The sequence below is a fragment of the Macaca fascicularis genome, chromosome 1 (genome assembly GCF_037993035.2).
Source record: "Macaca fascicularis isolate 582-1 chromosome 1, T2T-MFA8v1.1".
Lineage (NCBI taxonomy): Eukaryota > Metazoa > Chordata > Mammalia > Primates > Cercopithecidae > Macaca > Macaca fascicularis.
In genome coordinates, this window is record NC_088375.1 from 112,544,200 (window position 1) to 112,571,351 (window position 27,152).

The 27,152-nt window shown below is 44.3% G+C and overlaps 1 protein-coding gene across 2 annotated transcripts; it reads left to right on the forward strand.

Moving 5' to 3' along the window:
- The first annotated feature begins 1,221 nt into the window (after positions 1-1,221).
- On the forward strand, positions 1,222-24,656 carry ACP6 (acid phosphatase 6, lysophosphatidic). Of its 2 annotated transcripts, none has more exons than XM_073996994.1 (10): positions 1,222-1,958; positions 11,784-11,912; positions 12,033-12,163; positions 12,521-12,600; positions 16,335-16,422; positions 17,259-17,391; positions 19,055-19,155; positions 21,739-21,834; positions 23,614-23,779; positions 24,460-24,656. In XM_073996994.1, exons 3-10 carry the CDS (start codon positions 12,039-12,041, stop codon positions 24,601-24,603), a joined length of 933 nt encoding a protein of 310 aa, XP_073853095.1. In that variant the 5' UTR covers positions 1,222-1,958; positions 11,784-11,912; positions 12,033-12,038; the 3' UTR covers positions 24,604-24,656. The 2 variants fall into 2 exon arrangements, with proteins under 2 accessions (XP_073853095.1, XP_005542124.1); XM_005542067.5 differs by having other exon boundaries at positions 1,222-1,645.
- Positions 24,657-27,152: the final 2,496 nt, after the last annotated feature.

Genomic DNA, 27,152 nt, shown 5'->3' on the forward strand with positions numbered 1-27,152 from the left:
CCTCGGCCTCCCAAAGTGCTGGGATTACAGGCGTGAGCCACCGTGCCAACTTAATCACTGGGACACCCACAGGCAAGGCATGGCTTTTTCCACAAGAAATATTCTGGATGGAAGTAAACACATCAGTGAGCTTAAAGTTCTACATGATCACAATGACTTAAGCTTGAGAATTTTTTTTTTTTTTTTTTTTTTTTGAGACGGAGTCTGGCTCTGTCGCCCAGGCTGGAGTGCAGTGGCCGGATCTCAGCTCACTGCAAGCTCCGCCTCCCGGGTTTACGCCATTGTCCTGCCTCAGCCTCCCGAGTAGCTGGGACTACAGGCGCCCGCCACCTCGCCCGGCTAGTTTTTTGTATTTTTTTTTTAGTAGAGACGGGGTTTCACCGTGTTAGCCAGGATGGACTTGATCCCCTTGACCTCGTGATCCGCCCGTCTCGGCCTCCCAAAGTGCTGGGATTACAGGCTTGAGCCACCGCGCCCGGCCGAGAATTTTTTAAAAAGAGAGAAGGGAGTAGTAAATGACTAAATATAAAGCACCTAGTGCTGTATTTCGCAAATGGTAATCACTCAGCAGGTGTCTCAGCTCCTCGCTTCAGCAACCAGGCTTCCAGGACCGGAAGGAAGTCTTCTGCATTCAAAACTAGACTCAAACTACTCCCCTCTACCACCCAATTCTACTCCTGTGCTCGCGCTCTTCCTGCCTGGCAAATTCCATGGCCCGACAGATTCACTTCCATTCCACGGCCGGACCAGGAACGTCAGGGGGCCACCCATGCCTGGAAAACGGCCGGCTGGGCCAGAGGGGCGGGGACCGCTGCAGAGCGGGGCTGGTACCAGCCACTTCTTGGGAGCCGCGGTACGCGCAGCCTTGTGGGAGCTGTAGTTCCCACAACTCCGAGTCTCCAGGCGAGGCGTCACTGCAGGACTCGTTTTCCCGTGCTCCTGTGCGCGGGTCCACTTGGGACGGGTCCCTGGGTAGGTGAGGTGGGTAGGAGCCTGCTTATAGAAAAGTGGAATCGAGTCGTCCTTGTTAGTGGAGCCGCTGCCGCCAGGGAACTCAGAGTCGGTTCCTGTTCCTTCAAGAGTGCTGGAGGCCAAACTTGAAATACAAGTTTAAGTTTCCCCATAGGGCAAAAGATAAGGATCCGAACTCCCCCGGCCCGGTGTGCAGCAGGAGCGACCAACCCCGACCCGGGTTAAAAGTCCCAGGGACTCTTCGCTGCCGCCACCTCCTGTTCTCTCCCCACGTTCCCACTCGGGGTCTCCCTCAAGGCCGGGAGGCACAGCGGTCCCTGCTTGTTGAGGGGCTGGATGTACGCACCCGCAGGTTCCCGCGGACTTGGGGGCGCCCGCTGAGCCCCGGCGCCCGCAGAGGGATTGTGTTTGCCTCCTGCAGCCTCAACCCGGAGGGCAGCGAGGGCCTACCACCATGATCACTGGTGTCTTCAGCATGCGCTTGTGGACCCCGGTGGGCGTCCTGACCTCGCTGGCGTACTGTCTGCACCAGCGGCGGGTGGCCCTGGCCGAGCTGCAGGGGGCCGATGACCAGCGTCCAGTCGACCGCAGCCTGCTGAAGTTGAAAATGGTGCAGGTCGTGTTTCGACACGGGGCGCGGAGTCCTCTCAAGCCGCTCCCGCTGGAGGAGCAGGTGAGAGGTCGGCCCGGGCCGGGGCTGGTGGGGCGAGGACCGTGTGCCAGGCCAGGCGTCTCGCGGGAACACACATCTTCAGAGCTTTACTCACGCGGAGCGGGGCTCGGGTTGGGTCCAGAAGAGGGGAAAACAGCAGTAGCCAGTTCCTCCCCAGGCTCTTGAGCAAAGGACCTGCTGGGGGTAGGACAGCCCCGGAACTTCACGTTTTGCCCTGATGGCGCAGTAAGCGCTTCTTAAGACGCATGGGAGTCGCCTGGGGATCCTGCTACGTTGCAGATTCTGATTCAGCAAGTGTGGAGTAGTGCCCCAGGTCAGCATTTCTATTAAGTGTCTGGGTGAACATGAGTACAAGGGTGCAGTGCACTTCTGTGTGACAATTTTGAAAGTGGTTTGTCAGCTGAAGGGACTTTAGTGACAGGAACCACTCTTAACTGAGATCACAGTGGATAAGGTCGTTGCCTTTGGAAACAATCTTTATAACAGTTTTTTCTCAGGGTTTGCTGGAGGCCATTTGAGATCTGAAGTTTTTTTTTTTTTTTTTTTTTTTTTTGTAACAAGTGTTGTATTCTAGGGTTCTCTTTTTCTGTTTAAGGTTACTAAACCTATAGTGGAAGGGATTTGAGGTCGGAAAAAATTAAAAATGGGCTAGTCTGTGGCTGTTATGTCTTAAAAATCTGCCTGGTTTTGTCAGGATAATTATAACTAAAGCACGAATAGTTTTTAAAAAATTATTATCTTTCCTGGATGTGACTTTTCACAGCAGAAAGGCCTAGTGAAGAGGAATAGGCAACCTGAAATGCCCAAACACCCAGGTATTACACATGTGGAGTGATGTATCGTTGGTCTTCCAGGTTGGTGTTGGAGGAGGTCCAACAGATTGTCCAAAACTGATGTTAGGTATACTCTTCATAATCATAGTTGCTTTCTAGAAACCTTCAGGATTGTGTCTTTACATTGTACAACTGGAAACCCATTTTTCAAAATTGGCCGCACATGAAATTAAACTTCTAAAGCATTTTCCACATAAATAAATACATTTGGAAGGCACTTAATTCATTACCAGATTTCTGGTTAGCCTTACTCTGGCTGTATCACTTGCTCTCTGGTACTGGGATTGCTTCTTTCATTTTGATTCTTTGATTTTTTTTTTCAGTCTCTTACTTTGCCTTTCTATATTAGATCACTAAATTTTCCTTAAGATTTTGTATACAGCCCATCTCTGATGCTCCCCTTCCCCCAGTTCTTCTCTATTCTTGGTACAGAAGGACTGGGGAATCATATGTAGGAATATATATTATATTTACCTAGAAGACAAAAAGTTATCAGTGGTAACAGAGAATAAAACTTTGCATGTGCAGGCCTAGACCTAGTATGTACCATATATATACACCCTGAAGGCCCTAGGAAAAGATTTAGATTCTTTTAGGGCTTTATCCCTGAGGGAGAGTGGGTGTGTGATGGGTATCTTCTGCCTTTATGGTTGAAGGGTCCATTGTAGCTTAGGATACCAGCTTCATTCATCTTCAATCTGTGTAGCCACAAAATAGCATCTGAATCCATGGCCTGACTTTGCAATTAGAGAAGGCATATTACCTCTCCTCTCTGCTCATATTCTCCAGACTTTAGGCAGATGCTTTCAACACCTTTGGTTATCTAGTATGAAGTCATGTGCATAAAAATCAGGGGTGAACCAACTCTCTTTCAGTTTAGGCTATGAGCAAATATTAACCTCTTAAAACTTGTTTCTGGATAGTCTCTGTCAGGTGTTCATTTCAAGATCCAATTTGATAGAGATTGTTATTGGAATTTTTTATTTTATTTTATTTTTTTCTGAGACAGAATCTTACTCTGTTGCAAGGCTGGAGTGCAGTGGTGCGATCTCGGCTCACTGTAATCTCCGCCTCCTGGGTTCAAGCAATTCTCTTGCCTCAGCCTCCGGAGTAGCTGGGACTACAGGCACGCGCCACCACACCTGGCTAATTTTTGTATTCTTAGTAGAGATGAGATTTCACCATGTTGGCCAGGATGGTCTTTATATCTTGATCTCATGATACGCCCGCTTCAAGCCTCCCAAAGTGCTAGAATTACAGGTGTGAGCCAGCACCCAGCCATTATTGGGATTTTTTAATCTTCTTGGTTCTGCTATTAATTATAGTCAGAAGGGACTGCCTGGCAAAACTTTTTTGTCTTCAGTACATGTTTCCTGATTTCTGACTGGTTTATAGATTAATGTATGTGACAAGTCACTTCATTCAGTCATCTCACAAATTCTCAGAAAGAAGCATGATTTAAAATTAGATGTTTTGGCTGGGTGTGGTACCCACGCCTGTAATCCCAGCACTTTGGGTGTAGTCCCAGCTACTCGAGAGGCTGAGGCAGGAGAATAGTGTGAACCCGGGAGGCAGAGCTTGCAGTGAGTCGTGATCGCGCCACTGCACTCCAGCCTGGGCAACAGAGGAAGACTCTGTCTGCAAAAAACAAAACAAAACAAAACAAAAAACCACTAGATGTTTTGGCTGGGTGCGGTGGCTAACGCCTGTAATCCCAGCACTTTGGGAGGCTGAGGCAGGTGGATCACAAGGTCAGGAGTTCAAGATCAGCCTGGCCAAGATGGCGAAACCTCCTCTCTACTAAAAATACAAAAATTAGCCTGGTATGGTGGCGGGCACCTGTAATCCCAGCTACTCAGGAGGCTGAGGCAGGAGAATTGCTTGAACCCAGGAGGCGGAGGTTGCAGTGAGCCGAGATCATGCCACTGCACTCTAGCCTGGGTGGTAGAGCAAGACTCCATCTTAAAAACAAAAAACTAGATGTTTTATTGTTTTCTTATGGCTTGAATGGCTATTGGTTTAACCTGTTTTGCTAAAAGATTGTGCTTTGGACATAAAAATATAGAACTTGATTGGCCTTTTTTTTTTTTTCCTAATCATTAGAGTAGATCCAAATGCACTATCAAAAGAAAAGATTTGGCACTGCTTCCAGGCTTCCCTCAACTCCCCTGGGTGTCAAGATGGCCTCCACCCAGGGAGGTTCCTCAGTTTTTATAAAATAAAGTCTAACCTACCCCAGCTTCACTGTTGATTAAGACATTTGGGTCCTTATTTATTTGACAATATAGATGAGCTGGGAAGCATGTCAGTATCTTTTGTTGCTTAGTACCTTTCCAAAGCTCAGCTAAAAGAAGTGGTATTCAAGAAGCATTACATGAGGGATGTGCTAGTCAGTCCACCCATTCTTCGGGATCGATAGTTCTTAACCGTGGTGGAACATTGAAGTCAACTGGGAAGCTTTAAAAAATACACATGCCAGGGTCTCCTTCTGAAGAATTCTAATTTAATTGGTCCAGGGTATCCAGATAATGTAAAAGACTCTCTGGTGAAGCTTGAGAATTATCTGGACTGAAGAGCATTAAAAAAGTGGAGGCCTCCCTTTTTGGGAGGATAATCCAAATGTGATTATCCCAGGATGGGACTCAGGCATCAGTAACTTTTAAAAAATGTCCTGGTAATACCAGTGTACAGACAAGGTTTAATATGATTGCTTTATTGTAAAATCTACACCTGGAAGGTTTTTCTTTACTTTTATGTAGATTTCTTCTTTTATCTGGAATGTAGTATATCAATCCCAGTACAGAATTGCCTTCGCTGAAATGTACTTTGGTAAGAGGCTATCATTCTGTGTTGAGAGAACTAGGAGAAACAGTCCCACAGAACTCATTGCTGTGACTGCTGAAAAGATGTTCATTATATTACTCTATCCTCTTTATGAGGACCCTTGGGAAGAATTTGTCTGTTAGCATTAGAAATGGTGTGCTTCTCCTGCACAGTTGGCTTGCCTTTCTCTTTAGTCTAGCTGATCAAGTTTCTTTCTTTATGTAAAAGTCCAGAAGCTGGGTGCCAAGTCTGTTGCCCACCTATAGTAAGTAAACAGATCTTCTTGTTGTACATATTTTAGTAACCATGTTACTGTATCCATTTCTTTGTCCCTACATTTGTTTGCTTTTGTCTTTCTTGCCTACTTGGGATTGGTTGTCTTACTATATTTTAATTTTTGCTCTATCTACTTTATTACCCCTTGAAGTTGGGTATACATAAAATAAGTAAAGTTATCAAGTTAGTCTTTGCCACTAACTGGGAAACTTAAGAGCAGGAATGAGAATGAGAGTGTGTATGTGGAGTGGACACTATTATATGAAACTGATGTATCATCCATTCTTGAAAATCTGAAAACTTGTACTCTAGACTTTACATGACCTGGACTCCAGTCTCCTAGGGGACACCAAGGGTCCTCTCTTGGTGAATGTGGCTAACAGGAGATTTCTTAGTGAGGCTGAATGGCCCTGTGGAGCTTTGTGTCACACCCTGTGGTGGACACTGGAACTACATGAATGGATAATTCAGTCTTGCCTTTAAAGGAGTTTTCAATGTGATAAAGGAGAGAGACAACAGACAACAATTAAGGGAATATGTTGGGAGCACTGGGAACACAAAGGAGGTGTCTTCAAATGTCCAAAACTGAAATCAGCTTTCCACCTGTTTTTCTGTCTCAGTCTTAGTTTTAGTCAAGGAATACCTCCATTACTAGGCTCAAAAATCAAAGTAGTCATTTTTTTTGTTGTTGTTCCTCTGTGTTTACCTACCAACACAGCCCCCAAATAAAGCTTTCATTTACTCACTTGCCAAGTCTAACTCACATGTCTTACATCTATCTCTTCTATTCCTACTGGCTTAGATGAGGCCTTAGGCTCTCACGTGGGCTATTGCTAACATCTCAAAATAGGCTTTTCTGCATCTAGTCTTCCCATTCCAATTGTGATATATGCTGCCAGGTTTCAGATTTATTCTGTGGAGCCCCTGGGCTAAGGTGATGTTGAGCAGCTGGGGCTGTAGGATCCTACTCCTACTTCAACTAGAGAAATTCCAGTTTTTGCCTTATGTGTACAAGTCTAAGTTTAACTTTACTCGGTGTTTTCTGATTTAAAAATTGGAAAACCATTCCCTGGTTGAGGCAAACCAAACCACTTCTTTGCCATACACATTCTTCACCATCTCTGCTTTGCTCAAGCTTTCTAGTTATTTTTGGAATTCTGAATGCCACCCTTTTTAAGTACAGATATTTGCTTGTCTAAATACTATTCATTTAAAATGCTATTCCCTGAATGAAACTTCTCCTGAATCCCCAGCCAGAAGAGAAGGTCTGTCTTGCTTTTGAACTGCTATGCCTTCATATGGTTTCTTGCAGCACATGTCAGCTTCTATTATGGCATTGCTGCCATTTACATTCACAGCTGGCCTTTTTTCTTTACTAACTTGAAAACCCAGGAAAGGCAGGGTCAAGTTTTCTCAAGATGGGTATCTTCTACAAGAGCTGGCAAATTGTTAGAGCTATTAATTGTACCTACTGTGTGTGAGGCCCTTTGCTGGGAAACAGAGGTCAGTAGATGACTCAGTCTCTGTTCTCAGGAAGCCAAGTCTACTGAACAGGACAGACCAATAAAGGAGCTCGTTTAATACACTTTGGTAAAGGCTACTAAAGAGAGCCGCTGGAGCAACTGTGAAAGCATACGGCCATGACCAAGGTTTCTGGGAACATTTAAGTTGAGTCTTATGGAGTGAACAAAAGTCTTTCTAGATGAATGAGGAAAGAAAATTCCAGGCATAAGAAACATGATACTGAAAGGCCATGAAATATGAGAAAGGAAACAAAGTTGTGTGGCTAGAGAGTAGGTGTGTAGAATAGGGAAGAATTGGTAAGGGGGCTGCTAGAGAGGAGGTGGGGCCACATGAGCCATGAACCCTTGAAGGGTTTTTTATCCAGAGGGCTTAGAGTGTCAGAAAGAGGGAGCAGTGATTAACTGTGAAAGGAGGAGGAAGGCCTCTCTATGAACATCTGGTCCTCTGATGTGTCAGAAGGAGGTTCAGGTGTTGGAGACCAGGTGCCAGTGGGACTGACATGTGCCTTTGGGAAGAATGGAGGGCTCCCTCTATGCAAAGAGAATCTGAGGCTCCCAGTGCCATTATCCTGGGATAGTTCTGGGAGGAATGAAGATAAATATGATGATATGTGACATAGTAGGTTTCTAAATGTTAGTTTTAAAACTAAACAAAGTAGTAGGAAATTGAGTTAAATTTTTTTTATTATAAATGTTATAGGAATTCATATTTAGAAGATAACCATTGAAAGCTGGAGTAGTCAGTGATGGGGAAGTAAGAGTTGAGCTATCCTTGAACATTGAAAACAAGGTGATGGACAGATAGGAACAGGAGTCCCTCCAAGCAAGAGAAGCAAGCTGGAAGGCATCTTTGCAGAAGCAGTGGGCAACTTCTGGGTTGGAGGGGAGGAGGAAAGCAGTGAAGCTGAGTACAGGGGCTGGGCAAAGGGGTAGAGTCCTTTTTTTAAATTTATTTTTTTAAGAGATGAGGTCTTGCTATGTTGCCTAGGCTGATCTTGAACTCCTGGTCTCAAGTGATCCTCCCACCTCAGCCTCCCAAAGTGCTAGGATTACAGGTATGAGCCACTGCACCCAGCCATGATGTAGAAGTCCTTGAAGGACAGATGTTTACCTCTGAGACATTAGGAAAAAGCTACTGATATGATGAAAGTGGCTTAGCAAGATTAATTAGGTGATTTTGAAATATACAATGCATTATTATTTATTGTAGTCACCATCCTGTACAATCGATCACTAAAGCTTATTCCTGTCTAACTGAAATTTTATACCCATTGATAAAAATCTCTCCTTTCCCCATTCACTACACGCCCCCCCAGCCTCTGATAACCACCATTCTGCTCTCTAATTCTGTGAGTTTGACTGTTTTAGATTCTACACATACAAGCATATCGTGAATATATTGCAGATTCAGGTCTAGACCACCATAATAAAGCAAATATCGCAATAAAGTGAGTCCTACAATTTTTTTTTTGTTTCCCAGTGCATATAAAAGTTATGTTTACACTGTTCTGTATCCTGTTATGCAATAGCATGTCTAAAAATGTACATACCTTAATTTAAAAATGCTTTATTGTTAAAAAGTGCTAGTGATCACCTGAGCCTTCAGTGAGTCATGATCTTTTTGCCAATGGAAGGTCTTGCCTTGAGTTGATGGCTGCTGACTGATCAGGGTAGTAGTTGCTAAAGGTTGGGGTGGCTGTGGCAATTTTTAAAAATAAGGCAACAGTGAAGTTTGCCACATTGATAGACTCTTCCTTTCATGAAAGATTTCTCTATAGCTTGTGACACAGTTTAATAGCATTTTACCCACAGTAGAACATATTTTGAAATTGGAGTCAATCTTCCCAAACTCTGCCACTGCTTTGTCGATTAAGTTTCTGTAATAAATCCATTGTTGTAATTTCAACAGTGTTCACACCATCTTCACCAGGACTAGATTCCCTCTCCAGGAACCACTTCTTTGAAGTAACTTCTCATGCATTCAAGTTTTATCATGAGATTGTAGCAATTCAGTCAAAACTTAAGGTTCCACATCTAATTCTAGTTCTCTTGCTATTTCCATCACATCTGCAGTTACTTCTTCCACGGAAGCCTTGAATCTTCAAAGTCATCCATGAGGGTTGGAATCAAATCTTCCAAACTTCTCTTAATGTTGCTATTCTGACCTCCTCCTCATAAATGTTCTTAATGGCATCTAGAATGGTGAATTCTTTCCATAAGGTTTTCAATTTACTTTGCCCAGATTCATCAGAGGAATCACTATCTAGGGCAACAACAGCCTTACAAAATGTATTTCTTAAATAATAAAGACTTGAAAGTCAAAATTACTCCTTGGGCCATGGGCTACAGAAAAGACGTTGTGTTAGCAGACACAAAAACAACATTAATTTTGTACATCTGCATTAGAGCCTTTGGGTGACTAGGTGCATTGTCAATGAGCAGTAATATTTGGAAAGGAATCCATTTTTTCTTTTGAGCAGTAGGTCTCAACAGTGGGCTTAAAATATTAAGTAAACCATGCTGTAAACAGATGTGCTGCCATACAGGCTTTGTTGTTCCATTTATACAGCACAGTCAGAGTACATTTAGCATAATTCTTAAGGGCTGTAGGATTTGCAGAGTAGTAAATGAGCCTTGGCTTCAACTTCAAGAAACCAGCTGCATTAATCTCTAATGAGAGTCAGCCTGTCCTTTGAAGCTTTGAAGCCAGGCATTGACTTTTTCTCTTTAGCTGTGAAAGTCCTAGCTGGGATCTTCTTCCTATATAGGCTGTTTCTTCTGCATTGAATATCTCCATGTTATCAATAAGGTTGTTTCACTTTCTTATTGTTTGTGTGTTCACCAGAGTAGTACTTTTAATTTCCTCCAAGAACTTTTCCTTTGCATTCGTAACTTGGTTTTTGGTGCAAGAGGCATAGGCTTTGGCTTATCTTAGCTTTCTACATGCCTTCCTCACTAAGCTTAATCATTTCTAGCTTTTGATTTAAAGTGAGAAACTTGCAACTTTTCCTTTCACTTGAACACTTAGAGGCCATTGTAGGGTTATTAACTGGACTAATTGTAATATTGTTGTGTCTCAGAAAATAAGGAGGCTCGAGGAGAGGGAGAGAGATGGAGGAAAACCCAGCCAGCAGAGCACTCAGAAAACACACAACATTTATTGATTAAGTTTGCCATCTTACATGGGTGCAGTTTATGGCACTCCCAAATAGTTAAAATAGTAGCATCAAAGATCACGGAGTTTAGGATCAGCCTGGGCAAGATGGCCAGATCCCATTTCAAAACAAAAAACAAATCACAAATCATAGATCACCTTGACAGATTTAATAATAATGAAAAAGTTTGAAATATTATGAGAATTACCAAATTTTACACAGAGACATGAATGAGCACGTGCTGTTGGAAAAATGGCACTGATAGACTTGCTCAATGCAGAGTTACTCCAAACCTTCAATTTGTGAAAAATGCAGTATCTGTAAGGAGCAATAAAATTATGTATGCCTATGTTACTAAAAGGTTGACTTTATATATTTTCACCACGTAAAAATGAAAGCATGTGAGCTGATGAATTTTGTTTACATTAGTTAATATATAAAACGTAAATGTATATCAAAACATCACATTATACTCCATAAATATATACAATATACAATTATTTGTCAATTAAAATATAAAATATTTATATGCAATAAAAAATATTTTTTCCAAAAAGATTAATTAGTTGGCTATGGATGGATGGATTGTGCAGGTAAAAGGGAGGAGTTTGTCACAGGCTTTTGCCTGTAGTAATAAGGTTTACATTGTACAATAAGATAATGGAAGGACCATTGGGGAGGACTTTTCTTCTAGGTAGTGATCAACAGGGCTTGGTGTGGGGATGGTGGATCCACAGGGAGCCAAAAGTATGAGGTTTGGGGCCTAGGAGAACTGTGGTAACATTGAGAGGGACATAGTAGATTGGGAAGGGGAATTGGTCTATGGGATTAGACTTGTTTTTAAAGTTGAAGTCATCACATCTGACTCAATGAGTGTCAGAGTTTTATGGACAGTTGGAGCTATGAGACCTGTGGCCACTAGTGATGTTTTGAAATCATTACAGCACAGTTGGGGCAGGAGCCAGATTGCAAGGAATAACAGAAGATCGTGAAAAAGCAACATCTTCCTAGGTGGCAGCTGCTTGTTTCACGAATTGCATGAAAGGAGGAGAAAAATGTAGTAGTTACAAGGGACATTAAGTAGAATCCTTAAGCTGGGATAGGGCATAGAAACCTCCAGATTAATTCCTTATAAATTCTTACACACATATGGTCACTGATATCATATTTCTTTCATCCATCTCTTCATTCATTCACTATGTATCCGCATGCCAGGCATTCTGGTCACTTCTCCCCTTTACTTCAGTGTGGGCTAAGTGCCAGAGCAGCCCCTTAGCAGTCAGTACTAGTGTAGCAATAACAGGACTTAGGCTAAGGACACCTGGAATAATAAATCACCGTCTTTTCTTCCCTTAATTTCAGCTAACATTTCTTTCCTTCCATCCCATGGGAAGGTGCAGGCCTAGTGTCAGTGATTCCAGCCATGTGTTCTGAGTACTTTGAGATGTTAATGCAGTACATTTCAAGAACCATTTTTAAACAATTTTTTTTTGTTTTTTGTTTTGTTTTGTTTGTGTGATACTAACAGGTAGAGTGGAACCCGCAGCTATCAGAGGTCCCACCCCAAACTCAGTTTGATTACACAGTCACCAGTCTAACTGGTGGTCCGAAACCATATTCTCCTTATGACTCTCAATACCGTGAGACCACCCTGAAGGTGAGCAATGCTTCCTTGCTCGGGGGAGCCCCACTGCAAAGGTTGGGTGGTTTTCTCTGGGCTGAGTTCAGCAGGCTGTCAGGTGTTTTCATTCTTCTTTCTCTTTCTTCCCTACTTTAGGGGGGCATGTTTGCTGGGCAGCTGACCAAGGTGGGCATGCAGCAGATGTTTGCCTTGGGAGAGAGACTGAGGAAGAACTATGTGGAAGACATTCCCTTTCTTTCACCAACCTTCAACCCACAGGAGGTCTTGTGAGTCACTTGAAAAGGGATGTTGCACTTAATTTAAGGTCTTGAGCATGAGGATACCTGTCCTGACTCCCAAAGATGGTTCCCACTCTCACCCAAGGTAGTTTGGGGGACAATTTGTCATGCTGCATACCCTTATGTCACAGGATCTGGTGAACAGGTGGTTCCTGGAGGTCACATTCATTGGACTTCGAGTCTCTTGAGGGCAGACATCTCACAGAGAAGTAAAGCTTTCTTCCTAGTTCCATAGCTCTCCTTATATACTCTTGAAAGACCCCTGGAGCCTCTGTGGAATAAAATAAGAGTGTATATAATTAAATATTCCTTTTATGACTGTCACTGTCTTCTCATTTTTTTCAGTATTCGTTCCACTAACATTTTTCGGAATCTGGAGTCCACCCGTTGTTTGCTGGCTGGGCTTTTCCAGTGTCAGAAAGAAGGTTCGTATTTGGGATCCCAGTCAGTCCCTGTCCCTGGGGTTCTTGCTTCTCGCTTCCAAAGCCCCTATCTCTTTCTTGGTGCCTGTTCCCTTGATTTGTTTTCTCCTGCATGTGTGACTTCCAGTGTGTACCTAGTCCGGTGGGTCCTTCCCTGTCTGGCCTTATGGTGCCCCTGCCAGCCTGACCTCCACAGTAGCAGCAGTGTAGCAGCTGCTCTGATCTGCCTCTGGCTCCTGGCTTCTCCCCTCAAGCTTCTACACCAGCTGCACAAGGCAGTCTTAACCATGTTTTGTAAACACTCGAGAGGACTTTTTGTTTAGGTGAGACATTGCTGGAAAGGAAGGACACTGGGCCCCAACACTGCTGCTACTGCCCTAATCTTGGTAATAATCCATAGCGTGAACAGTGTTCTGTCTAGCCTTTCCTAGTTGAGAAAGTCCATCAAGTTTGGGTTTTGATATATTCAGCCCCTGAATGGTTGTAGTCAGTGGTTCCTAACCTTGTCATCCCCAAGGACTGAGTTAATTATTTTCCCTCGTGGATCCCATGTGTTGAGAGCCTTTGGCCATCACATGAAGCTTCATTTTGTCATTTGTAATTGACTCAAATTTACATTTAATCACTGGTCTGAGTTTCAGATTATCATGACCTCACTAAACAGGTGCCACAAAGCAAAGGTTCTTGTTACTTTGTTTAGCTTTTTGGCAGTATCTCAAATAGAAACAAAATTTCCATCACACTCTTTAAGAAATATGTAAAATAATAGAACCTTCAGGAAAGACGAGTCTGGTCTTACCCCCAACTGGGTTGGATACTGCTGCTAGTTCTGGCTGTAGTTGGCTGCTGCACACAAACAGTACGTGTCTAGGTAACATAAAGCCATAAAGCAGTTTGGGCTGCCCCTTACTTCTTGGGAGGCCTTGAGTTTAGGAATGACCCACAGCGCCTGATCTTCTGAAAGCTCTCAATTGCTTAGCTTCTAAAAGGTAAAGATCTTCTTAGAAACATCAGAAGTGGTACTGAGAAGGAAAGATGTTTCTTGGTGGCAACATTTTCTTTAGGCAAGTCCCAGACTGGGAATGTCCCAGGTTTCCAGCACGGAAGGAAATCACTAGCCTCAGGTGCAGGTGTCTGGGTAGCAGCTCCCTGCGCTGGACCCACAGGTGTTGGGACTCCAGTTTGACTTCTTTCCTAGCTACTTCCATGCCTTTCCTATATGAAGGGACTTGAATAAAGAATCCCAGAAGGGGCCGGGTGTGGTGGCTCACGCTTGTAATCCCAGCACTTTGGGAGGCTAAGGCGGGTAGATCATAAAGTCAGGAGTTCAAGACCAGCCTGGCCAAGATGGTGAAACACCCATCTCTACTAAAAATAAAAAAATTAGCCAGGCATGGTGGTGGGCGCCTGTAATCCCAGCTATTCAGGAGGCTGAGGCAGGAGAATTGCTTGAACTTGGGAGGTGGAGGTTGCAGTGAGCCAAGACCACACCACTACACTCCAGCCTGGGTGACAGAACAAGACTCCATCTCAGAAAAAAAAAAAAAAAAAAAAGAATCCCAGAAGGTGGCACTGTTGGTGGAAATGCTGCAACTTTGGGATATTGCTTTAGGAGTAAAATCCTAGAAAAATCCCAGAGGTTACATGTAAGCTACAGAGAATCAGGCTGTGGGGAAAGCTGGAGATTGTTGGTCTGCCCACTTGGCCAATCATTTGCTCAGTGTACATTTGTCTACTCAAGTGTGCCTTACTTATCATAAACTGTGGGTCCAAAATCCAGACAGCATTATCAGACCCCAGATGGAACTATTAGAGGTTTATAATTTTATTAGTGTTATATAAGTTTAAGTCATAGTTATTCTAACACATAAAGGACCTAGTACAGTCATTCCACAGTATCCAAAAGGGATTGGTTCCAGGACAACCCTCTCCCCTGGCAGATACCAACATTTACAGATGCTCAAGTCCCTTTTATAAAATGGCGTAGCTTTGCACGTAACCTATGCCCATCCTCCCATGTACTTCATATCATCTCTAGATTACTTTTAATACCCAATACAACACAAATGCGCTGTATTATCCTGTACTGTTTTCTAATTTGTTATTTTTATTATGTTAGTTTGTATTGTTCTTTTTTTCTTAAATATTGTTAATCCATGGTTGATTGAATCCATGGATGTGGAACCCAAGGATGTGGAGGACCAATTGTATGCAACAAACTTTGTTCTAAGAACTTTGCATATATTAACTTGTTTAATTCTTGTAATAACCCTATGAGGTAGGTGTCATTATCCCCTTTTACAGATAAGAGAACCAAGACACAGAGAGGCTCAGTGACTTGCCCAGGGACACAAAACTGGTAAATGGTGGAATTAGGATTCAAACTCTGGCAGTCTTGGTTCAGAATCCTACTTTTTCGTTTTATGCTCAACTGTTTCTTTGAGGACATGTATATCTGGAGGCGGCATCAGATCATTTGGTTTGTCCTTTTCACAACACATCTTGCAGAACCCCAGCATTCTTCAGAGGGGTCTCAGAAAGTACAGAAAAGGTGGGGATGGGACATGCAAGTGGACTATGCTTTGGATCTCCACCTTGCAGCCATCAGCACCTCTTCTTTTATTATTATGCTTTACATAATAGTTGGAGGTTGGTGGAGGTTCTGTGGCTGATACAGTCCCACCCCTTCGATGTACAGATGAACCCCAGAGAACGGTAGTGACTTCCCAAGGCGACTCTGCTGGTTAGTTGTGGACTGAAGACTAAACTCATGACTTTCAGTGTGGTTTCTTCTTCTGTTCACACCAATGATGTGTGTGCGGATTCTGATATTCTAGTGAAGTTATAGGCTACTTTTAAAGCCCTTGGTTCTGACTATCAATAAGTTGGGAATAAATACCCCTTTGGGACTTTGATTCAGCTGATCACTCTGCAGACTGACCTCAGTGAATCCCAAATTGCTGCTGGGGAGCTACTTCTTTTGCCATCAGGCTTGAGTGGTGTGGAAAAAGAACCTACCACACAGAGATGGCACTTGCCATCTCCGGCACAGAGCAAAGCCTGGGAAGGTGTTAGAACACCTTCTTTGGGCATTGACAGGAGGGGACAACGGTACTGAGGAGCTCTGAACAGCAGTGAGCTGCCATGAGAGACATAAGAAACATTGTAGTTTCTTTGGTTAGATCTTTGGTTAGACCAGCCATTCATCTAAAAGCCTGGCTTTTTATTTTGGGCAAGGCTATGGGGTCTCTGAGAGGATCTGTGGCCTTGCGTTCACTTTTCTCAGTTTGTTATGTGATAAGTCACTATAGTGGCCTATAGATCAGGCTTCGGGAAGCAAGATAGTAACTTAGTTCTGATAACGCTATTCTTTATTAGAATGCCCAGATGCTGGTAGTGCTTTACAGCAGGGATTTTTTGGAAGGGGTCAGGGAGTTGCCAGTCTGATTCAGGTCTATTACCTGCTCTAGTCTATTTGTGGCCCAATAGGAGGGCTTGTGCTAGACAGAACAAGGCTGCTGTGACTTACTTTTTCCATTGCTCAGATTATAGGAGAGCCCCCTTCGGCAGGGCCAGGGCATGTGGAGGGCATTCTCTGTCCTTAAGGAGTAACCTTGATGATCTGCCTCTCAGAGCAGATCTCTGCTCCATCTCTGTAGACAAAGAGAAGGGGGTGGAGATGCTGGGAAGAACAAGCTGAAGCCTCTGCCTGCCTGTGCTTCCTACTTTTCTTCCAGGACCCATCATCATCCACACTGATGAAGCAGATTCAGAAGTCTTATATCCCAACTACCAAAGCTGCTGGAGCCTGAGGCAGAGAACCAGGTAACTGCTCCTGTTTTCTTGCTCACCAGTGGGGGACAGCCTTTTACCACCTTTGCTGGCAGAACTGTCTGTACTGAGGGCCTGCCCAGGCTTACCCTACTGGCGAATAATGGATGGGAAGGTTTAAATTACACTTAAATGTGACATCAGCTGTCTAGGAAGTGAAGAAGTCTTATTCACAGTGACAGACCCATGGTAAAGGTCAGGAATTCTGAGAAGAGCTGCACGTTGGGCTAGCAAGATGATACATACAGCCACGAGTGGGCTTTTGCCATTTACAAAGTATTATCCTCCTGATGACCCAGGGCTCTCAGGTGGGGCAGATGAGGAAACCAACAGGTTAAATAAAAGATGATTGAGACTGTCTTTAACCTGCAAATCCAGGTGTACAAGCCCAAGAAGACACAGACTTTTCTTCTCTTACCAATATGTTTCTATGTAGGATAGATTGGTTTGGGCTGATGACACTTTTCAGTTATCAGGTATATCTAGGCTGCACTAAGATTATATGGCATTCCATAAACAAAAGAGAATGCTGTTTTCAGACACACATGGGCCATGCTTCCATCATTTTTTATATAATGCAAATGCTAGAGTGAGATTTGGAAAATTCATCCTGTTATCCTAACCCTGGTACTTGCTAACTTATGTTTACAAGTCATTTGACCTTATAGAGCCTTAGTTTATGCATCTATAAAATTGGGATAATACCAGCTAACCCCAGTGGGTTGTGGGGATTAAATGGTATCCCAAATGATAATCCCAAATGTGAAGTACACTTTGTAAACTGTTAATCACTATAGAGTATAAGACATTACTCTTTGTTTTTTTGTCAGAGGCCGGAGGAAGACTGCCTCTTTACAGCCAGGAATCTCAGAGGATTTGAAAAAGGTGAAGGAAGGGATGGGCATTGACAGTAGTGATGCAGTGGACTTCTTCATCCTCCTGGACAACGTGGCTGCTGAGCAGGTGAGTCCTGGGGTTGGGGAGCCTGGGATAATAGCCTTGGTGGGCTGGCTCCTGAGTTAAAACTGGGGGGAGAGAAGTGGGTGGAGGCCTCCTGGTTTGGAGGCAACTGTGATAGGACCTGCAGATAGAATGGATGTGGGGACTGAGGGATAGGGAGCAATCGAGGAAGACTCCTTACCCAGGCAGGAACACAGGCACTGAACTCTAGACCAGAGCTTCTTGAGGCATGTTCCTCAGAACACCCAATATGCAAGTGTGTGTTTGGGCAGGTGGGGGCAATGGTTGGAAGGGATGAGTAGGGTCTAAAAATTTTGGAATCCCTATTTATTGTATCACTTCTTGAGAGTACTATATGTACATCAACACATTAAAAAAATCTGAGATGCCTTTCGTAAAGAAAGCTGGTTAATCTTTAAGTCTGTTTTCCTTAAGCTTATTTAGCCATAGGATCTTTTTTTCTGTAATAAATATATAAAGAAGACTGATAATGGGAAAGGTTTCTCTAGATTCAGAAGTTGGACATCCAAAGGTGTATAGGATCCTCCCTCCTCTTGTGAAAATAAAATGGCAGTGTACCCTGAAGGCAGAAATGCACCTTGCTCTTATGTGTAAAACAGGTTTAAGGTTAGAAGGCAAGAGTTCATATCATATATTTGTATGGCGTATTTTTTAGAAGTCATTTTGGGAAAACGAAGGTCAGGTAGGAATTTATGAATTCCTTACTTTGGATTTTATTCATCTTTTTTTTTTCTTTTTTTTTTTTTAAGTTAAAAAATACAGGCTGGGCACGGTAGCTCATGCCTGTAATCCCAGCACTTTGGGAGGCCAAGGTGGGAGGATCACGAGGTCAGGAGCTCGAGACCAGCCTGGCCAATATGGAGAAACCCTGTCTCTACTAAAAATACAAAATTTAGCCAGGCATCGTGGTGCACATCTGTAGTCCCAGCCACTCAGAAGGCTGAGGCAGAAGAATTACTTGAACGTAGGAGGCAGGGGTTGCAGTGAGCCGAGATTGCGTCACTGCATTCCAACCTGGGTGACAGGGTGAGACTCATCTCCAAAAAAAACCCAGAAAAACAGGCCAGGCACGGTGGCTCACGCCTGTAATCCCAGCACTTTGGGAGGCCAAAGCGGGCGGATCACGAGGTTGGAGATCGAGACCATCCTGGCTAACACGGTGAAACCCCGTCTCTACTAAAAATACAAAAAAAATTAGCCGGGTGTGGTGGCAGGCACCTGTAGTCCCAGCTACTCGGGAGGTTGAGGCAGGAGAATGGCGTGAACCCGGGAGGCGGAGCTTGCAGTGAGACGAGATCGCACCACTGCACTCCAGCCTGGGTGACAGAACAAGACTCCGTCTCAAAACAAAAAAAACCAAAAAACAAAAATGCTAATCATTTTGGAGTAGATGGGGAGTCATCAGAAAGGGAAGAAACCCTTTCTTTTTTTTTTTTTTTTCCCCTGGCCTTCAGATAGCTAGTAATAGCTTTGGAAGAGCTTTATAGACATATCTTCTTGAGCTGTTAACAGACATAGCTGTTCTTGAGCCCGTCTTCTCTTCCCAGGAGAAGACAGGCTCCTGCAGGTTCCATGGGAGCTGATCAGTTGCTAGAATCAGTAGGTGAGAAGCATTTTTTTCTAAAACTCCATGTGGCCCTTTCAGGCACACAGCCTCCCAAGCTGCCCCATGCTGAAGAGATTTGCACGGATGATTGAAGAGAGAGCTGTGGACACATCCTTGTACATACTGCCCAAGGAAGACAGGTGAGGGGCCTCTCACTGCTGGCATGAAGTCACACTTGGTCAGACATCCAAGTGTATGGGGAAGAGGAGTTCATCAGGCCCACTCACGCCTGGCAGCTGATGTCTCCGTGTGTAAGGAGGCTGAACCCCACTCTGCCCGCCTGCCAGGAGACCCTAGGTCTTTGCACTTCTGCAGCTGGAACTGGTGACCTAGTGCTTCTGTTCCCTGTTATGCAGAACCAGGAGCCACCACTCTCCTGACTTTATCACTTGCCTTTTCCTTTTGCTTTAAGGTTTAAAGGATTTGGGTGGCAGGGAGCTGAAGAAAGAATATTCATTTCTCTCTTTAGTCATCATGTTACAATTTACAAATCATTTTCACATTCTCACTGTGAGGTGAGAGAGATACCTTTCTCCCTGGCTTTATAGATACAGAAACTGAGGCTGGGAGATACTGCCTCCCTGGTCTAGGCCCAGCTAGCAAGTGATGGAGCCAGAACTTGGACCCAGATCCACTGACTACCTATTCTGTGTTTTCGCTATATGACTCACACACAGTTAGGGCTCTGTTTCTAGGTGTGTTTCCTGACTACCAGAATGGAAAGTTTTCCTCTTACCAAATTTCGGAAGACACCTTTTTTTTCTGATTGGTTGAGAGCATTCAGCTTGCACTAAAAATAGGTGACTTGATAGAGGAGGGGAGGTAGAAAGTAGTTCGGGGAAAGATGAGTAGGGGGGAAAGGCATCTAACAGTTCAAGAATTTGCACGGTTGAGTGCCTAAGGATAAGAGTCCTTGACTGCATTCCTTCCACTCAGAGTCAGTGTGTCCACTTTTGTGCAAGCCTAGGGTGTCCAGAAGGTTCCTACCAAGCCACACAGCTTGCTGCCACTCCCTGGGACTTGCCAGCTTCCCTTTTCTGTTTGTGCAGGGGCCCCACCGTACCTAAGTTGTTACTTACTGCCTTCTCCTTTATCAACACACACACACACACACACACACACACACACACACACACACACACACACACACATATTTAGTAAATATTTTAAGCTGTGAGGATCATGCAATTTCCGTTAAAACTACTCATCTCTGCCCTTGTAACATGAAGCAACCAAAGACAATATGCAAACAAATAGACACAACTGTGTGCCAGTAAAATTTATTTACCAAAACTGGTCAGATTTGGCCTATCGTGTAGTTTGCTTTATTCTGGTGTAAATCACTTTAAACAGGCCAGGCGCGGTGGCTCACACCTGTAATCCCAGCACTTTGGGAGGCTGAGGCGGGCGGATCACGAGGTCAGGAGATCAAGACCACCCTGGCTAACATGGTGAAACCCTGTCTCTACTAAAAATACAAAAAATTAGCCGGGCGTGGTGGCAGGTGCCTGTAGTCCCAGCTACTTGGAGGCTGAGGCGGGAGAATGGCGGGAACCCGGGAGGCGGAGCTTGCAGTGAGCCGAGATCGCACCACTGCACTCCAGCCTGGGCGACAAAGCGAGACTCCATCTCAAAAAAAAAAAAAAATCACTTTAAACAGGACCTTGTCTGTTCCATTCCAATTAGCCCTGATTTTATAAAACTAACATTTCTTCAAGGACAAATGGTTACAACCTCACAAGGTCATACAACTTGGCTTTGCCTGTATATATTCTTCTGAAAAGTATATGTTGCATACAGTGTTGGGTGCCTGTTCTTCATCCATTGCCGCAACATTCCTTGACTTATAAAGATGGTCATTTACCCAATCACCACGAATAAGGATTTGTCTAAGCCAGTCATGGCAACCTTGTTTTCATTTGTCGGTAACTGGGTTCTGGGAATTCTAGGAGGGGTATTTTTTTCTCTTTGATAAAAAGTAAGAAGCACAAAAACAAGGAGAAGACTGGCCCCTGAAGGCTCCATGGAAGCTAATCAGCTGCTAGGATGAGTAGATGAGAAACATTTCTTTCTTCTATAGTAAGTGGACTTTGTTCACTACTGTGAGTGAATGTGCTTTAAGCTGCAGTAGTCACCTGTGGTCGTGATGGGACAGGCCTGAGAATGAAAGTGGTGAAGCCGCAGAGCCAAGCCTGGGAGCACAACCACTGAACCTCTTCTGTAAAATAAATAAGACATAAATAAGAAATGACCTTATAGTCTAAATTCCAAAAGAAGGAAGGCTGGCACATAGGAAACAAAATTTAGGATGTTCTTGTTCCTTCTGATTGTTTTTCTAAGGGCCTTCTAGAATTCCTGGAAATTATTACCCCTTCTCCTTCCCAGCTTTGTCAGCTTTGTTCTTTGATTCCTCAAGGCCTAGTTGGTCACGGCTTATCCAGGTTATCACCCTCCTGCTCCCTCAGCCCCTCCCATCTCAGTTGTGTTCACAACAGGTCTGTGTGCTGGTGCTTGTGTTGTTGGGAGTCTTTATTCACAGAGGACCCCAAGACCAGCCTCAGTGCCGTTTCTCTCCTTCTGGCCCATTGCTAGCCCTTATGCATGACTTGCCTTTTTCTCAGCTCTGTCTGATTGGACTCATGAGGTCCTGGGGGCAGAATCAGTCTGTGTCCCCTGAATGCTGAGTGCCCTCTAGGTGCTTAAATGTTGTTCACTTTTCACAGGGAAAGTCTTCAGATGGCAGTCGGCCCATTCCTCCATATCCTGGAGGGCAACCTGCTGAGAGCCGTGGATTCTGCCACCGCACCCAACAACATCAGGTACCTGGCACGGCAACTCTGCTTTGTGCAGCTAAGGGCCGTGGGGACCTCTGGCTGCAGGGAGGGAACCCAGATCTTAGGGAGGCAAGAACCAGGCTGTCAGTGACCAAAGGTAGATGTTTAACAGGCCCCAAGTCTCAAAAAGGTTCACAATCTTTTAACCTTTCTTCCTGCTGCATCCCTCCTACCATGTTTTGAAAATTTTAGTTTAGTGAAAAGAACCTCAAATTTCCTGTTGCTTTCTCTCTCTCTCTTCTTTTTTTATTAATTGAAGATATGTCAAACAATAGCCAATTATGATGTGACACTGATTTGATATGATAATAGTCCAAAACAAAGATAATTGCTTAATGGATTGTGTAGTTTGAACCACTTTCATTGAGTGTAAAGAAGGTATGATATCCATAAGGCATTTAAAAATGTTGGAAGTGGCCGGGCGCAGTAGCTCACGCCTGTAATCCCAGCACTTTGGGAGGCCGAGGCGAGTGATCACGAGGTCAGGAGACCGAGAACATCCTGGCCAACATGGTTAAACCTAGCTCTACTAAAAATATAAAAATTATCTGGGTGTGGTAGCATGCACCTATAGTCCCAGCTACTCGGGAGGCTGAGGCAGGAGAGTTGCTTGAACCCAGGAGGCAGAGGTTGCAGTGAGTCAAGATCACGCCACTGCACTCCAGCCTGGTGACAGAGCGAGTCTCTGTCTCAAAAACAAAAAAAAAAAAATGTTGGAAGTGGCTCATGAGCCTCCATTGCCATTTTTGTAGCCTTGAATCCGAGGTTGGGACTACGGCTGTGGAATATTATATGTCCTAGGCACTTGCTAAGTGTGGTCTGCAGACAAACAGCTTCACCATTGCCCAAGAACTCATCAGATTCTCAGGCTCCAGCCTGATCTACTGAATCAGCATCTGCAATTGAACAAGATCCCCGGGTGACTGATATTCACCTGAATTTTGGAGAAGCACTGTTGTGGTATTATGCACAGCTAGAAGCTCATGATGGCATAAGAGGAATAGGGGACAATGAGTTGAAACAGGAACTTTGGGCCAGGATTTGTAATAGCAAATCTTGTGAATGCCATTTCCTATCCTTCACAGTACCTGCAATGACAGTATATTTTTGCTGGCTTTTGCCACCTTGCCACCCTCTGCCTTGGATCTTTAGAATACCACAGGATCCAATGCTAGTCTTCTAGGATGGGGGTTCATAAATAAAATCCTTGGTCTTTCCTAAGAGATGGATACTGGTGTCAGGCAGATGTAGATTAAAATGGCATTCTTATTACCGATTAAAGCCATTTGGAGAATGTGCTGAGGGCCAAATGGGCTTATGAATATTCTTTTGAAATAAACTTAATACCCCAAAACTTTAAGCCTCCCCAACAAGGAGCACACCTTGCCCTACTAAACTCATCCCATGACTGAGAGTAGGAAGAGCATTCATGTAGGCTGGCAGGACCCAAAGGGAGAAGAGAGGTAGGGCCTAAGCCAGACATGCTCAGTTTCTTCTTTGAAACTCACCAGGGAGGAGTGAGTGGGTGGCAAGGAGGAGGCCAGGAGAGTTTCTCTGGCGAAGACCCTCCTCATGAAGACACGGGGAGTGGGAACAAGGGTTCTTCCCACGATCGATTGCAAAGGAGTTTTATACCAGGCTCAGCTGATTTCTAGATGTCACCTGGTTTCTCAGGCAAGTGTGTCTTACTTAAAGGAGGCAGGCCACATCCTGACCTTCAGAGTCCTGAGGTAGAGAATTGTGGAGAGCGGTTTCCTCTTGCAGAAAGCTGTATCTCTATGCGGCTCATGATGTGACCTTCATACCACTCTTAATGACCCTGGGGATTTTTGACCACAAATGGCCACCGTTTGCTGTTGACCTGACCATGGAACTCTACCAGCACCTGGAATCTAAGGAGTGGTTTGTGCAGCTCTATTACCATGGGAAGGTAATACCCCTGAGGTGGGGTTGGGTGGTGGTGAGGCGCCCTCCCACAAAACCCACCCACCTGAGTTAGCACCGAGTCCCCCTCCTCAGGCCCAGTGGAGTCTCCCTCGGCACAGTCAGCTCTCTAAATCCTATAGGGCAACTCCTGGCTATGCCCACGGGTCAGGCAGAACTTGACAGATGGTGGCAGGATGGGGCTTGGGCCTTATCCCAGTTCTGTTACAGACTCCTTCTAGGAAGAGGGTCCCCCTCCTCTTCTCCTGAGTGTCCCCGTCAGGATGTAGCCTCCTGGCTGTGAGGCCTGTTTTGCAGATTGTTGACGGTATCTTTGGGAGGTGATGTGTGCTGCTGTTAGCACCCATGGTGTTGGCGGCTTCATCAGGGCTGGGGTCCAGGGCAGAGGCTGGAGCACGCCCCAGGGATGAGCCTGTTGGTTCTCCCAGCTCAGGGATGTAACTTGACTGTTTCTTCCCAGTCAATTCAACACTTTTTGAGTGCTTTTACAAGCAGAGCATAGTACTTTTATTCTGGAAGCTGACCGGGTAGTGGTGCCTTCCTGTCTGTAATATGTATGCACACATATACCACGTGGGTCAGTGCCTCTCAGATCTCTGGGCTCAGCTGGAAATAGCAGAAGGACAGGCTCCTTGGTGGACCCGCTGAGTTATGTCTCTTCCGCAGGAGCAAGTGCCGAGAGGTTGCCCCGATGGGCTCTGCCCACTGGACGTGTTCTTGAACGCCATGTCAGTTTATACCTTAAGCCCAGGAGAATACCACACACTCTGCTCTCAAACTCAGGTGATGGAAGTTGGAAATGGAGAGTAACTGATTTATACAAGCAGGATGTGTTGATTTTAAAATAAAGTGCCTTTATACAATGCCTCCTGCTTTGTGTGTTTGGGAAGAGGAGAGAGCAAGGGGTAAGGTACTTTAATATAAGGTAAGGATATTTCCTTTCTGTGGGTATATTAAGGTTTCTTCCTGAAAGGAAAAGGGGTATAATATTGAGACCAAAAGGATATTTCTCTATTTTGTGAGTTGGTTTCTAAGGTTAGAAGCATCTGTGTGTGACACGGGCTGGGGACATCATGACCCTATAGAATTGTGTTGGTTTTAGTTCTTTTCTCCTATATTAATTTCACATGTATTGAGCTACCCTACTAAGTAGTGATCATTATAAAGGTGAAAACATTCTGCCCTTAAGTTGTTGCAGTCCAGTGGGACAGGCAGCTGAGGAGATCAGTGATACAGTGCAGTATGTTTTATGCTGTAATAGATATTCGAGGGGCTATTTGGGCGTAGAGAAGAAACTTCCTGCTCACATGGCAGGGGATGTGGGGAACAGTCAAAGAAGGCTTCTGAGATAGTCCTGGCCTGATCTGAGTAGAGAAAGGTGGGTAGGAGTTAACCAGGAAAGCAAGGAGGAAAGCATGTTGCATGTAGGTAAAGGATAGGCTTCAAGGTCAAAGAACATTGCTGGGTGGTAAGATGGAACCCGGATGTGGAGGCCCAGCAGGAGGAAGCAGGAAGGACACTGGGCCCCTGGTGGTTTTAGTTCCAGAAACAAATGCGGGCCCCAGGGCTCTGCAATGGTAGGACCGGAACTACTGAACATAAGAGCTCCACCTGTAACTGTGCCCCCTAAGAGTACCTGATGATCCCCCTATCTCCTTGTCAATGTTCCCGTTCTTCTCCAGAATCTATTTCAACCCTTCTCTGATTTCAAACCACCAGTCCCTTTACCTCTCGGAGAAAACAGCAACCACAAAAACCTCTCCACTTCCTACTATCTTAATATTGACAACTTCTAGATCAGGGAGCTGAGATATCTCAAGCTCAGGTTTCTCGTCTGAGCTTCAGACACTTTTGTCCACTTGGATTTCACTGGCACAAAACTTGCCATGTTAGAATCAACCCCCTCTCCTCCCAGATCTGCTTCTCCCACACACTTCCCTATCTGAATGAAAGACACCTCCACTATCCACCCAGTTGCCAAATCAGAAATCTGTCTTTGTTTTCTTTGTCTTACATTTTCCTATGTCTAATCAGTTAAGTTTTATCAATACTACCTGTTTATTTCTTTAATCTATTCACGTATCTTTATCCTCAATCTTCAGTATCCCCTTTCCATCCTCAGTCTGCTGGTTGCTGTATTTCTTATTTTACTAAGAAACTAAAAGAGATCAGAAGAAAACTTCCATATCCCCCAACACCCAACCACCAAATCTGCTAACCCAGTTGCATTGGTGCTTTTATAGCCTGCCTTCCTTCCTCTTACTAAGAATGAACCAACCCTATTCCTATCCAAGCCCAACCCTCTAGCTTTACATTGACTCCTATTATCTTTTTTCTGAATTGTCCATTCTTTTCCTGACCAATTATTCTATTAGCAGTACAAATATGTGGTAAAATCTCCTGTCTTAAACTTTTTTCTCTGCATCTTTGAACTGCTGTTCTCTTTTCCTTCTCCTCTTTATAGCAGAACTCCTCAAAAGAGTTGCTACCTCTGATGCTTCCCTTCCAGTTCTCTCATGAACCAACTACAATTAAGTATTCACCCCCACCACTCCATGGAAACTGCTCTTGTCAAAATCATCAATGGCCTCTGTGTGGTAAATCCAACAGCTAGTTTTCATTCTTCTTACTAAGCTTCTCATCAGTATTCCTAGACTATTTCCTTCATTGGCTTCTAGGACAAATGCTCTCTTGGTTTTCCTCCAGTTTCTCAACTTTGTTCCTGTTGAATCTACCTTTTTCTAATCTGTAAGTATTGGGGTATCCCAGGGCTTACTCCTTGGACCCTTTTTCCACCTTTTCCCCTACACTCACCCACTAGGCGATCTCAAGAATTTCCAGTTTGAGGCCGGGTACGGTGACTCACGCCTGTAATCCCAGCAGTTTGGGAGGCCAAAGCAGGCAGATCACCTGAGGCCAGGAGTTCGAGACCAACCTGGCCAACATGGCAAAACCTTGTCTCCACTAAACCTGTCTCTACTAAAAATACAAACATTATTATATTTTATAAAATTACTATATGGAGTACAATGTGGTGTAATCCCAGCTACTTGGGAGGCTATATATTTATGTGTATATTTATGGAGTACAGTGTGCCTATAATCCCAGCTACTCGGGAGGCTGAGGCAGGAGAATCACTTCAACCTAGGAGGCAGAGGTTGCAGTGAGCCAAGATCGCGCCATTGCACTCCAGCCTGGGCAACAAGAGTGAAAACTCCGTCTCAAAAAAAAAAATTTCCAGTTTTAAATATTTACACAATATCTGCTAAATTTATACCTTCAACCTAGACCTTTCCCTGTGAATTCCAGTCTCATTTCCAACAGTCTAGTCAATGTCTCTATTGGGTGTTTAAGATACA

What these genes read in the sequence shown, in the direction of transcription:
- ACP6 (XM_005542067.5), top strand. Translation starts at nt 1,427, where the DNA reads ATGATCACTGGTGTCTTCAGCATGCGCTTGTGGACCCCGGTGGGCGTC. An exon ending in CGCTCCCGCTGGAGGAGCAG is followed by an intron (nt 1,646 to 11,783) that starts GTGAGAGGTCGG and finishes TGATACTAACAG; the next exon opens with GTAGAGTGGAACCCGCAGCT. An exon ending in ATACTGCCCAAGGAAGACAG is followed by an intron (nt 19,156 to 21,738) that starts GTGAGGGGCCTC and finishes CACTTTTCACAG; the next exon opens with GGAAAGTCTTCAGATGGCAG.